This window comes from Neovison vison, chromosome 12, assembly GCF_020171115.1.
Source record: "Neovison vison isolate M4711 chromosome 12, ASM_NN_V1, whole genome shotgun sequence".
NCBI classification, from domain to species: domain Eukaryota; kingdom Metazoa; phylum Chordata; class Mammalia; order Carnivora; family Mustelidae; genus Neogale; species Neogale vison.
In genome coordinates this window covers 39089314-39104160 of record NC_058102.1, presented here as the reverse complement: position 1 = coordinate 39104160, position 14847 = coordinate 39089314, and the positions used below count along the sequence as shown (strand labels likewise).

At 34.4% G+C, this 14847-nt stretch overlaps 1 protein-coding gene across 6 annotated transcripts in view; it reads right to left on the bottom strand.

Annotated features, from left to right (window-relative positions):
- The window catches only part of PPP1R12A (protein phosphatase 1 regulatory subunit 12A), a 149685-nt gene that overhangs the window by 31047 nt on the left and 103791 nt on the right, over positions 1-14847 (bottom strand). For 3 of the 6 annotated variants that reach the window (XM_044227559.1, XM_044227557.1, XM_044227558.1), the window contains exons 11-17: positions 13230-13324; positions 12698-12802; positions 11642-11809; positions 11068-11244; positions 3622-3712; positions 2290-2490; positions 1881-2049 (exon numbers count right to left, since the gene is read on the bottom strand). In XM_044227559.1, coding sequence (XP_044083494.1) covers positions 1881-2049; positions 2290-2490; positions 3622-3712; positions 11068-11244; positions 11642-11809; positions 12698-12802; positions 13230-13324 — 1006 coding nt within the window. The remainder of the gene's footprint in view (positions 1-1880; positions 2050-2289; positions 2491-3621; positions 3713-11067; positions 11245-11641; positions 11810-12697; positions 12803-13229; positions 13325-14847) is intronic. The other 3 variants (XM_044227560.1, XM_044227563.1, XM_044227561.1) reach the window with 2 other exon arrangements.

Here is a 14847-nt window from a genome sequence, read left to right as displayed (position 1 = left end):
TTGACGGTATTTTGTAAGAAAAATACAATAACAATTCAAAGGCAACTTCCTTCATGAAGCCTTCTGAAATTCTCCAATCAGAATTATTTTTTTGTCCCTCTCAGTGCTCCTATGGTTTAAACTTGGTTTAAACATGTCTTTGTATCTCCCACTGGATAGGTTCTTGATCAAGAGAAGAATTTTAGGGGCACCTGGGTGGCTCAGTGGGTTAAGCCTCTGCCTTCGGCTCAGGTCATGATCTCAGGGCCCTGGGATCGAGCCCCGCATTGGGCTCTCTGATCGGCAGGGAGCCTGCCTCCTCCCTCTCTCTCTGTCTGCTGCTCTACTTGTGATCTCTCTGTCAAATGAATAAAATTTTTTTTAAAAAATTATTTTTTAAGGGGCACCTGGGTGGTTCAGTGGGTTAAAGCCTCTGCCTTCGGCTCAGATCATGATCTCAGGGTCCTGGGATCGAGCTCCGCATTGGGCTCTCTGCATCGGGCTCTCTGCTCAGCAGGGAGCCTGCTTCTTCCTCTCTCTCTGCCTGTCCCTCTGCCCACCTGTGATCTGTCAAATAAATAAATAAAATCTTAAAAAAATATATAAAAGTCTCCTTGGAGACACAGCAAAAGAAATTCCAAAATTATAGTATTAGGGTTTTTCAGAGTCGTTTTTGGAATTGGTTTATAGCAATGATCTCAAACTCCAACGCCTACAGTGGCCATCCAGATAATATAAATGGATAAAATGGGTCAGGAGGACACTATTCCAAGTAGTGCAGGGCTGATAACTATTTGGCTCTAGCCAGTTGTTGATATGTGAGAATTTTTAGAACCACTGTTGCTGAATCTTCCAGTTATTCAGTAGAAGATGATAATCTACACTTTTATTGGCACAAACTTTCTACAAACATTATGTGGGCCTCACACTCAGTGGCTTAAAGAACTGAAGGGGTGCCTGGGGGGGGGCTCAGTCAGTTAAGCTTCCGATTCTTGGTTTTGACTCAGGTCGTGATCTCAGAGTTGTGGGACTGAGCCCTCCAATAGGCTCTGTGCTCAGCTGAGATTCTGCTGCTTGAGATTTTCTCTTTCCCCCTTTCTCTGCTTCTCCCTCAACTTACATATGCATGCGCGCACTCGCTCTTTCTCAAATAAATAATAATCTTAAACAAAAAGAACTGAAATATTTCTGACCCAAAAAAGTCAGCTGAAAATTAAGAAAAACTTAATTTTCTCAAGTTTATCCTATAGGATATTGTCATGACTAATCCTATGAGATTTTCTTTTATAATATAAAATGCCTGCAATTAGAATTGACTGTAGGTAGTGCCCACCTCTGACTTAAAGTAGGAATTATTAAAATTTAAATAGTAAGTTTATATGAAATGTTAATAGTGATCATCAATATGTCAGCACACAGCTGAAAAAGAAATCTATTTCTCAAGAATAAGCATAAAAACAGTTTCATTTTAGCAAGGGTATTACTTGTGTAGATAATTTTAGTTTAAAACAATTTCAAACACAAAGATTTAAGATCTATGATTCATTCAATAGGCAAGAAATAACTTAAGGCACTATTAACTGCTGCTAGAAACAATCTCCTAACAGTTCTTCTATATTGACTTTTTTCTATGTTGCTGGACATAAAAATTTTTGTGAAGTCTTGAATTATAAAGACAATATGTATCAATGCCAGGCTACATAATTTTCTATTTTTATTTTCTACTCGTCTCATTCTCATCTGTCATTTTCTTTCTGGAAGAATGGCAGAGTGATTCCCAGTTTGGAATGCTGTTTTATTTTCTATTGAACTATAAAAGAAAACAACAACAACAACAACAACAAATGATACAAAGGATTATTTATAGGAAACAAAGTGTTTCCAAGATTTGGTCTTCTTACCTCTTTCATTTTCTTTTGTTAGTCCTCTGGAGTAAGCAGAAGTTATACCTACAAGACTATTTGGCCTGTTTAGTTGACTTGAAGCATAAAGTGAACTGCTTATGGTAGAAACTGAAGAGGATGGAGTGGTTGAACTTGCAGTCGATGCTGGTCTGTAACGTTGGTAAGTCTGTGCAATATTAAAATTAATACCCATTTAAAATAGTAAACAGCTGAAAACACATAAACACTTAAATTCATTTTAAAGGAAAAATAATGTTCTAATCATCTCAAAATAATTCAGATTTCTAGTTAAAATCCTTTTTAGTATTTTGTATATGGTCTATTGGTACATAAATCTCTTACACTTTGAGAGTCACAAGAACTATTCATACCATTTGACCTAGCTGTGTTACTGGTTTACTATTACCTCATCATATGTTCTAGAGTACTTTTGTTTATATTCATCTTCTCTTGATGTTTCCGATTCCTTCTTTTCTTCTTGCTTCTCTTTATCCTGTTTTTCTTTTTCCTCTTTTTCTTTTTCTTCATTTTCTTGTTCTCTGGTTCGGGTAGAACGACTTCTTCCTATTGTTTTTTCAGCTTCCTGAAGATCAGTCAACGTTACTCCCTGTATGCAAAAAGGGTAAATTTAATAACGAGAGGCATTATAGCTTGTCTCAAAGGAATATCTTATAAGCAAACAAATTTAAAATGAATGTATTAAAAGTAAAATACACATGTTTGGAATTGGTTTGGAAACCAAAACAGAATTTCTACTTGGCAAGTCACATTCATTCTATTAAGACGCATCATGAGCAACCAAACAATAGTTTTCGGGAAAGATATAAAATGTAAAAAATAGTCTCTATATTCAAGAAATTAACAAAAACAAAGGAGAGATGACAGAAAAATCATACAAATTTCTAAGAAGTTCAGAGAAAGAAGGAAAAACGGATAAATACATTGTTTATATGCTGACTTTATATGTATTTATGTTTTTATGTATATATTTGCAGAAAATATTTAGTAAAGAAATAATTATTTGAAGGATAACCCTTGAAGAACAGGTTAGATTTCAAGAAGTAAAGGTACAAAGACAGGAAAAACATATTAAGATCTTAGCAAACAGTTCAGCTTGAAATGTAAGAGTAAGGATCAAGGAGTTAAATCTGGATATGGAGCTCCTCAACTGTAGGAAAGGACAGACAGGATAAAAGCATAGAATGGCAAGGAAATTAAGGAGATGATAACTAGATTGGGTGACATTTTCCTCATACTTGCACATTAGCTGTTTGAAACATCTAACACAATAGACCTATTCCCCACGACTCCAAAAATTCATAGAATTCTTTAATAATTATCAGACTTAAATATTAACACTTATTGAATACTCTGTGCCAGATACCATCTTAGTAACAAAAGATAAATAAATATTCAAAGACACACAAAGGCTTATGCTAATTGGACTAAATATAATATTAACAATGTGGCTATATACAAAAGAATAGTGCAGGATTACTAAAGCAATCTTTATTTTTAAGATTTACTCACATTATATACTGACATTGGTATTTCCTTTTTTAAGTTTTTAAAAATTTATTTAAGTAATCTCTATAACCAACATGGGCTCGAACTCACGGCTCCAAATCCTCCGAATGAGCCAGCTAGGCGCCCCAATGATATCAATATTCAACAGAGAAGAGAAAAAGAGAAAGGTAATTTGTTTTGAAGTTTTATACATCATATACATTAAATATACCTGTGTTGATCTTCTAGACTGTCTTGCTTGTCTAGATCTTGCTTTTCTTTGGGATTCGGACTCTTCATCTCTAACAGGAGTGAGGTATGATCTACAGTAATAAGTAAAAATTGTTAGTTGGATATAATATCTGTGGATATAATTATATAGGAATCGGTGAATGAATACAAAGTTAAGCATTTTAATGGGTTTTACAAAGTCTTAAAAAATGGCTACATTCACCCTGAAAATTCAACAATACAATCTGATAAATTTTTAGATTGGAAATCTAAAATCATGTTAATTTATATTTTTCAGGTTATTCCTAACTATATAGTTTTTTGTTTGTTTATTTGTTTTTTAAAGCCATGGGACATCCGTCCTCTTAGCCCCTCTTTTGAGTCCCTGCAATACCATGCTAGATGATATGTGAAGATATTTGGCTAAACTCTATAGACTGTCAATGTCTTTTTATGGTAGAATGGTTAGGAATGAAGGCGACATTCAACATATGGAATGACTAGTGAGCAAGCAACACTCCCTGAATTCCTGCCATTGTGCATTTATTAATGTTTTTGGCAGATATCATTACTTTTGTTCACACTTTGAGTTCTCTAAAAAGTCAAGTGCTTTTATAAAAAAACTGCTTTAAAATCAGCATCTGATTCCTGGTTACTGATTTTCTGATATAAAGAGGAGTTAATACTTAGTTAGCTTCACTACACTTCATCTTACCCATCTAAGCCTATGTTCCGTCCTGTCACAGAACATGCACCATTTCAAAAAGCTTGCAATCTATGTCGAGATTAATATTTCATTAATTAAAGGGCTGACTTAACAAAGATAAGACAGAGCCCTGCAACACAACAAAAAAACTTCCCTCCAATGATCAACATTAGTTGGGAAGTTCACTCGTTAATACTTCCTGCAGTTATATTACCATCTAAATCACATTTCTCAGAGAACGCTTAGAAGTAGAGTATTTCAGGGTGTCTGGGTGGCTCAGTGGGTTAAAGCCTCTGCCTTCGGCTCAGGTCGTGATCCCAGGGTCCTGGAATCGAGCCCCACTTTGGGCTCTCTGCTCAGCAGGGAACCTGTTTCTGCCTGTCTCTGCCTACTTGTGATCTCTCTCTCTCTCTGTCAAATAAATAAATAAAATCTTTTAAAAAAAGAGTATTTCTATTTTCTATGTTGTTTATTAAATTTATCTAGTTTATACCATCCTGCCCCTCCCCTCCAAATGTTACTTTTTAAAAAGGCTTTTTAGCTTTAGTATGCTTTCCAATTGGTAATTCATTCTGCTCTTTAAACTCCCTGAAACTATTCATATATCCATAGCAAACTTTGGAATTTATTTTTGGGTTTATGCCTCATCTTTTATTTTTTCTATGCTTCCTTTAATAAAGCTCTAAGTTCAGAGAGTATAACACATCTCAAACTCCTTAGAATAATTTACAGTTTTTTTAGAATTCTTTTGGAGAGCCTCATTCTTTTTATCTTTCTCTTCCTTCATGCTCTTTAGTTTTTAGAAATTTGTCTAAAACTAGAATATATGATTCATTATTCCTAGGAGTCACCTCTTTGAATAATTAACCCTAACATAACAAAGTCCCCCTTGTCATCCAAAAACTGGTCACTTCAATTCCATCAATGAACTCTTACTTATTGGTTAAAGTTAGTTCTAGAACACTGTTCTTCTGTATTGCTTCTACTCTAATTACAGATAAACCTGAAGCAAGGTAAGTCAAGAACTTCTCTAGAGGGTGTTTTTGATTGAGACATCCAACAAATTTAGAGAAAGATGAAAAACCTCTCCCTACTTTTTTTTGACTTAGGTTGTTTTTATCATCTGGTTTGAGAAAATGTCACCTGATCTCTCTACTTGGCTAAATAACTTACGGCACTACTTCATAATGATATTACTGATTTTTTCTCTCTTTGTCCATATGTTATCATGTTTTCACCTCTATGTTTCTAGAGTATCCTGAAAGAGTATGTCTTTTTGCTATTACAGTAGCACTACATTTATCTTGTAAATCAAGCACACCTCATGAAGTATTAGAAGAGCTCTATCTTACTAAGTTTGGTTTCTACTAAAACACTAGTACAGGTTTAAGTTTATAACCTGAAGTTTTAATTCAAAAATTAAATGTCTAGTTATTTGTTGTCTGTTACTTTTTTTTTTTAGATTTTTATTTGACAGAGAGAGAGAGAGTGTGTATGTGAGCACAAACGGGAGAACAGTAGGCAGAGGGAGAAGCAGGATCCCCACTGAGCAGGGAGCCTGATGTGGGGCTTGATCCCAGGACTCTGGGATCATGAGCTGAACCTAAAGCAGACACTTAACTGACTGAGCCACCCAGGAGCCCCTGTTTTCTGTTACTCTTAATTTGTCCTCCTAAAAGTATAGGGCAAAAAAAAAAAAAAAAAAAGCTCACTAAACAAAACACTTTAGTTACCAACATTTCTTTAGTTTCACTTTCTTTTAGAGATTTTGCAACACATGGCTTCTGTACCAATGCACAGACCCAAAGAGATGAGCAGAATTGGTAGGTCCATGATGCTCAAGCTGCACTAAGCTTGATACTTCTCTTTCTCTCACTGTTTCATAATTTTCATTTTGTCTATATATCATCTCTTCTGAGTTTTAAGCTTTTTATTTAGATATAACAGATATTTTAAAATAATAGATATAATAGACACTTCCTATTTTTATAACAACTCCAGTGACTTTTTTTTTTTTTTTTTTAGGACAAGTAATTTAAAAGGTGAAAAAGAATAACAATAAACTTGTTATTACAGTTTCAGTTTAAGAAAATTAATTTTGGAATATAGTGAGGAGCTTCTTTGTGGCAGAAGTTGGTTATATGTATTTGGAAAATGCTATACATTCTGATCTTCTCTAGGAAAACCACAACATGTTAAAGGCTCTGAGAAGAATGAAGGAAGAAATCTCTTTAACCTTGTTTAATTACGCATTTCCCAAGATATTTAAGTAGAAAATACTTTTCTTTTGTGGTACACCTGCTACATGTGCAAAGTGCTCTGTGAGACATCAGCCTGAAAAATATGTCCCGGGGCACCTGGGTGGCTCAGTGGGTTAAGCCTCTGCCTTCCGCACAGGTCATGATCCCGGGGTCCTGGGATTGAGCCCCACATCAGGCTCTCTGCTCAGGGGCGAGCCTGCTTCCTCCTCTCTCTCTCTCTGCCTGCCTCTCCGCCTACTTGTGATCTCTCTGTCAAATAAATACATAAAATCTTAAAAAAAAAAAAACATGTCCCAATGGTTATTTTTTTAAGCCATTTATTTAGTACTTATTTATGCACGTACTGCCCCTATGCAATTTATTGCTTTCTGGACTTCTACCAGATGAGGGGAAGATAATAAAAGGAGATGAAACCTCAATGTAATGGTGAATCTGGTACAAAAGAAAAACTTGATAGCAGCTTAGATGGCTGCTGGTTAACATTTCAGTATTTCATGAGCTGCTCTGAAAGTTAGGCATGAACATGGACTTCTGAATCTGACTCCCGTATGTAATGGTCAAAATTCCCTTATTTAGTTTAGAACAGGGAAATCTGCAATGCCACTTGCCATTCTGATCTCCACGGCAAATGAAACTAATCAACCATCACACTCTTTTTCAACGGTTTCAAGTTGCCATAGAAATTAAATGTTTATTTATCATATCTGTTTTAACATACATAGATAGGTTAAGGGGATAAAAATTAGTAAATGGACGACTTACAATTTCTGTTCATTTAAATTTTCCCAACATTTGTTTCAAATGAGCATAAAAATGAAGCCTAGCAATTTGCAATATACATTTCCTATTATTTTAAGAGTTCCCATCTGATATTCAGTTCCTTTCCCCTCTCTTGGGGTTCCTGTACAGAGAAGACCTCTATGAATAAAATGTAGAGAAGAAAATTAAGTCATATATTTTATGTGTTTTTAATTAAAAAGGGCTGACCAGGGCACGTGGGTGGCTCAGTCAGGGGGCTGTCTGTCTCAGGCTCAGGTCATGATCCCAGGGTCCTGGGATCAAGTTCCACATTGGGCTCCCTGCTTAGGAGGGAGTCTGCTTCTCCCTCCGCTTATGCTTGTGCTCTCTTTCTCTCTGTCTCACAAAAATAAAAATCTTAAAACAAAAAAAAGAGCGGACTATAAAAAATCAGAATATATCAGTCAAAAAAGAGCTGACAGAATATATCAGTCAAAATCCACTGGTGCCGGGGCGCCTGGGTGGCTCAGTGGGTTAAGCCTCTGCTTTCGGCTCAGGTCATGGTCCCTGGGTCCTGGGATCAAGCCCCGTGTCGGGCTCTCTGCTCAGCAAGGAGCCTGCTTTCCCTTCCTCTCTCTCTGCCTGCCTCTCTGCCTACCTGTGATCTCTGTCAAATAAATTAAAAAAAAATTAAATAAAATAAAAATTAAAACAAAATCCACTGGTGCCTTAATCACTACTGTATCACACTGTCATACTGGATCTCCTTCTTAAAACTACGCAGGGTACATAATTTAACTCCTTAGTAATCTCAGACTGCTTACTACTTTCTGGGCAACTGAAAGGTTTTTTTTTCTAATTAATAATTTTCCAATATTCCAATTATTCTATATATTTTTGATTTCACTTTCTTTAAAAAAATTGTTTTAAATTTTTATTTAAATTTATTTTTATTTATTTATTTTTTATATATTTATTTTTAACTTAAATTTATTTATTTATTTAGAGAGAGAGAGTGCAGGAGAGGAGGGGCAGAGGGAGAAGTAGAGAAAGAATTCCAAGCAGACTCTCCCACTGAGTGGGCTCAAATTGGTGCTCCATTTCATGACACTTAAAATCATGACCTGAGCCAAAATCAAGAGCAGGACACTCAACTGACTGAACCATTCAGGCACTCCAATTTCACTGACATTTATTGCTAAAATATTCATATTTATTTATATTTATATTTTGGGTAGTCAACAAATTACATTTAAAAAAAACGGAAAACCAACCCTTGTTTTTCATTCAGCTTTTTCCTTGTAAGAAGAAAAGTGAGCAAATGCATGCTGACTGAGCCAAGGGAAAAAGGTGGAAGAAAATAATTATACAAAGTAATAGTTCCATGTGAATTCATGCTACAAATATGAACTTATTAGTAAATATCTTAAAGCTTATCTTAAGACTTAAAGACTGGAGAACTAGAAATATTTAAGAAATGAAAGAATTTGCTATCATGGTCCATCTATTTAAAGCTATCTTCTCTTCTCTACTCCCCACCCCACCACCACCATTAATCCATTGGAAATCTTAGCTAATAAAAACAGAAAATCCTCATCCAATCCTGATCAATCAAAGTAACAAAACTCATGAATATGGTAGAATTTAATAGTGAGTAAGGTAACTCTACATAATATTTGAAAGTATGTATGTAAGGATACCTAAAATGGCATAAATGTATTAACTTATCTTTTTTTATCCACAATATATATTTAAATGCTAACATATACATTTTGAAGACCAATAGTCAACCATATACATTTCAAAACCATTAGTGAAATTTAACTGAAAGACAAACAGAAGAGGCCGACAATGTATTCAAAATTGCAAACAATCACTTGACATGAAACAAAACACAAACATTAATATTACTGCAAACATCATTGAAACAGAGTAAGACCAACAAAATTTCCGTAATATACACCAGGAAAAATTTCATACACATTTTGTTTCTTATGCTATTAAAATCTGTTCTGTCCTATTAATATCTCCAAATATTTAATTCTCAATCTTTAATGTCTCTCAGGATTAATTCCAAAAAATTGATCCAACAACTTTATAATAAAGAAATATGAGGTTAGGAATCATTTGTTTGTTCTGAAACAACTAATGAGTATCCAGGAAGATACTCATTAGGCTTTAATAATCACTGGAAACATTTTCAGAAGCATGGAATCCTAGAAAGTATTCTAGAAGTTAAAAATTATATAAATCAAATTCCTCATTTTATAGAAGAAGAAATTCTGACCTTGAGCACTCTAACTTTAGGATTAAAGCAGAAAAAACTAAGGATTCCTGACCTTTTTTCTTCACTCCCCGTACACCATAAAAGCAAAGGCCTCGAATTTATTTTCACTAGAAAGGTATGATGGATGCCTATGATCCTCTAATTTGTTTGCTAAATGGTCTTACCCAAAAATACCTCAAAAGTCTAAAACTAACCTAAATTTAGAAAAATGAAGAATTAAATCATGGTATGACCTATACTGGTATTCAAATCACAAAATGTTAACTTCTTGTAATGGTTTCATCATAAAAATAGAATTAAAACATAAACATATTGGTAGAAAATAAAGATGCAATGATAGAAAGGAAAATATTTTAACGTTAAAAATTTAATGTCTTGTTACTTTTCATATATTCACCACAAATATTATTGCAAGGATATTAATACTTACTACAGGCCATGCACTTTGCTATGCACCAAAGACAAAGACTGCATAGGAATACTACATGCCAGAAATAAGACAAAGTAAATCTGGTTGGTATTTTTGTTAAAAAAAGAAAAATACCAGTTATGTAGCTAATTTAATTTCATAAGAATAAAATGTAGAAAAGGTGCATTTCATTTCTAAAGACTTTAGTTTTCTCAAGAGGAAAAACAAAATTCAAAGCTAGGAACTATGCATGATAGCAGAAAAAAATAGCTGACTGATTATCCTGTAACCTTGGGCTTCACTTCAGTTCTCACACTAATTATATAAAAGTAGAAAAGTCCCTTAATATCTCTGGGTCTTAGTTTCCTTCTGTAAAGCAAGGATATCACATGTAAGTTCCTTTCCACATTTGTGATTCAATACCAATTAGCAGCAGCAGGAAATAGTAAAGCAATGCTCTTAACATTTAAGCACATAAAAGAAATTCATAAACTGTTGAAGAAATTTAATCAATGAGTGCCTTTTATGTGCCAGAATGTACTCAATGTACTTAAAAATTATTTGGCTTACATGTATCCCTAAGAAATCTTTCTTCAAGAGAATCTTAAAATGAAAATCTCAAAAATAACAAGAATAGTTAACATCCATCAAAATTTTTAATAATGGGAGAAACAGAGAAGAAAGAAAAATCTGTTTTTGTCAGATCTAGTCTTCCATGAATCTGACTGGGTATGCTTAGATCTTCATCATAAAAACATCCTGAATGAAAACAAAATTCATTAAAAAAAATGAAGATGGCTAAGAAGACCAGTGTCTGGCTCACTGCCTTGAAATGAAAACATCAATTCTGTCAGAAGGAGTCACCAAGCCTAAATGCTAATAATTGCCCATTACATCAATCTATACAGTTCTGAGATGATATAGGTTATTTTACTTACTAACCTATTCAAGAGATGGTCACCAACCTGCCAAGATTAAAGAGCAAAACAAACAACTTTCATCACTGGGCAAGATAGATCAGCAGTCCTGTGAGGACCTTTACACACCTGCGTCTCTCCCTGACCTCTGATGTGGAGGAGACAGTGCCAGCAGTAGTTGTAGTCAGGGTTGTGGTTGAGGCTGCAGCATTTACAACAGTTGGAGCAACAGGGATGGTCAATGCCGTAGGAACACTGTCCTTTTCTTTTTCAGTACTATCCTCAGCCCACAAACGATTTGAGGTACTATCGCATCATAAGCAGCAACACAAAAAGAGAAAAGGAAAACAGCTAAACAATGAAAGCACTTTCTAGCAGCTCAAACAGGTGACTATAGGGATGGATTTTTTAAAACACAAGGCAAGACATCTTTCAGCTATGAACCAAAAAGCTCACCCAGAGCTGTCAATGGAGAAATTTACTTAATTTTAAGCAGCCTGATTCAAAGAAAGTTAATAATTCAGGAACTTAATTTTTTTCCCCCAGACATGCGTAATTGTCTCTTTTTGGAACCAAATTTGATTGTAAATAATTTAAATGAGGTAAATGAAAAAATCCAGAGCCCCACAATCTTCTAAACAAAAATGCATGCACATACATAAGCACACAGTAGGCCTGAACACAAAATGTATCTGTGACTCACCTGCTTTGTGTGCCTGCTGAGGAAGAACCCGTTGTAATCTTTGTAGTAGTGCTTGTGCTGGAAAGCAGGCTTTTCTGAAGCCCAGCTGCAGAGGTAACTGTTGGTGTTGATGTGGTGCTTGGAACACTAGAACTAATCAAATCATCTGGTCTTCTACCAAAGGAGCAACTAAAGGAAAGAGTCATATCTATATAGAATGTGTTTGTATGTGTATTCTATAGTTAATGTCTATATATTATACAGATTCACAAGGCTAGGAAAAATCTAAAAAACTGTGTTCCTAAATACACCACCAGCTCCAGCACCAAGAGTTGCATCTACAACTTGCTAGGAGTCTGGATGTTTTCACTAATTTGGTAGTGTATCATTTTACTGCCTCCCCCTTCCCTCAACAGGACTCAAAGATGATCTGATCTGGTATTTTCCATTCCTGGACTGTAACACACCATATGGTCATGCCAGGCTGGGTCTGAGAAAAACACTTAGGTCTGGTTTTATTCAGGGAAAGTGAAGATGGACCCTTTTGAAGAAAAGTGTTTCAGCAATGAGTCACATCCTTAAGTAGTGACCCATGACTATATTATAGTTGTTCATCTTTTCTTCTTCTTTTTGGTTGTTTTTAGCAGAGAAAACATTTAAAGCCCCCCCCCCAATGTGATTTTATTACCAACATTTTGGTTCAAGACATTTCTGTATCTCTGAGTTCTAAAAAAAGTAGAAACTTCCAGGTCACTAATTAATGACCAGGTCAATGAAGACACTAATCTATTCAACTGCTGTAGTTAATTATATAAGGAGTTCCTTCTAAACATGCTACAATCTAAAAGGTACTTCCTAATATAGCAAATCTAATGAAATATATATATATGGCGTAAGTAGAAGCAAATTTTCACCCATCTTTAAATATATATTCTGGGTCTTTAAATGATGTTTTATTTAAACAAAAGATGTATTTATAAAAGCACATATTTTTGTAACGATACTAAATTGAGGGCCCCCAAAAAACTGCCTCATATTTTTATAAAAGTCAAGAATGTTATTCAAGAATTATGTTACCTTTTATGATAAGTTGATCCTTCATTAACTGAACTATTCTTTTTGAGATCATCTTCCCATTTTCTTCTTGTATAGGAACTACTTGTACGCAAACTTGAAGAATCTCTGTGAAAAGAACATCCTTCAAGTTCTGGTATATAATTTTAAAATAGGTTAAAAAAGCTGTGTATTAATAAACATTAGTAGAAGCGGAAACCAGTAAAATCCCTTGGGAAAGCACTTTGGCATATTACTGAAAGTAATTCTGGTTCTAAGTTCTATTTCTCGGGTATAATCCTAATTACAGGGGGGGAAATTAAGATGTTTACAGAAGGTTTACTTATGATAACAAAATATGGGGAGAGGGTGGGGAGGAGAGAGAATCCCAGGCAGGGGATGTCTAGCACGGAGCCTGACATGGGGCTCAATCTCACAACCCTGAGATCATGACCTGAGCTGAAATCAAGAGCTGGATGCTTAACTGACTGAGTCACCCAGGCATCCCAATAAAGATTTCATACTTAAAACACACAGCAAATCATGATAAATTCACCTGTTTTCTTTCTCTTCAATATCAGATGTACTGGCTAGTCGTCTTGGTATTGTAGGTGCAACATATGCAAGTCTAGTTCCTTTACTATCTTTCTCCTACACAACAGGAAAAAAAAATGAGTAAAAATAAATCTGTGTGATGATTATAAGAGCTGCTAAAAGTATTAAGGAAAGAGTATTCAACAATGCACATAATATAGCCATCACAGTTTATAGTATTCTTCCAAAGTTCCTACTATATTCTAAAATTAATGTCTATCAATAATACTATAAACACTAAAGGACAGACTGTTTAAAATAATTTTCTTTCTCCTTTAATCTAAAATTAGACAATATTTTAATACATGGAAAAAAAACATGGACAAAAAAATCCCTCCACATTTTAATGACTTTTTCTAAAATGTCTATAACAGGTTGTATAAGGTAATGGAGTATGATAAAGTAAAATATTCTTATTTTTCTAAAGAAATAAGGTCTCAAAAATGGTTGACTGGTAAGTCCCAGTTATTTGTTATGTAAGTTATTTACTACTTTGATGTAATATTAAAATATTCAGAACAAAAATTACTTAAATTTGTATTTATCCAAATCTGGTTGAGACTGTAGTAGCAAGGCATCTGGTATGTTCCCACTATAATGGCAGCAAGTACTTGGAAAAGAACTGGCCAGTCAATCATACAAAATAAAAAACATTAAAATTACTTGATGAGAAATTCCATTTCTGAATTTCTGATACAAAGAAATACTTTTAAATAGGGGAAGGAAACTATATGGAAAAAAGTCCAAGCACTAAAAATGCAATAGAGAATAGATAATCCAGCTATATAAAATATCATTGAATGAACTGTGGTACATTCTATTTGATATTATTTATAATTTAGTATTACCTTTCCAAATATAGTTATTAAAACTACTCATCAGAAGGAGACTTCTTTTGATATGAAAAAGCAGATAAAAAAACTGCAGATACTGGATAAAAGCAATTTAGGAGTATAATTACTTTCTGGAATAACTAAATTCTAGAATGAATGCCCCTTAATACATTTTATTGTAAGCTCTCAAGTAGGATAAAGCATTAGAGTATAAATCTCATAATTGATTTTTTTGGCAAACACATTTGATTTTCCCAATACTTATAGAGGCACACTTCATTTTACACTAACAGATATTATGGTTTTTACAAATTGAAATTTGTTAAAACCCTGCATCAAACGAGTATATCCTAGCCATTTTCCAAAAGCATTTGCTCCCTTTGTGTCTCTGCATCACATTTTGGGGATTCCAACAATATTTCAAAACATTACATATTTTTTTTAAAAGATTTTATTTAGGGGTGCCTGTGTGGCTCAGTGGGTTGAGCCTCTGCCTTCGGCTCAGGTCATGATCCCAGGGTCCTGGGATCGAGCCCCGCATCGGGCTCTCTGCTAGGCAGGGACCCTGCTTCCCCCAACCTCTCTGCCTGCCTCTCTGCCTACTTGTGATCTCTCTGTCAAATAAATAAAATCTTAAAAAAATTTATTTATTTATTTATTTGATAGAGATCACAAGTAGACAGAGAGGCATATATAAATAAAATCTTAAAAAAATTTATTTATTTATTTATTTGATAGAGATCACAA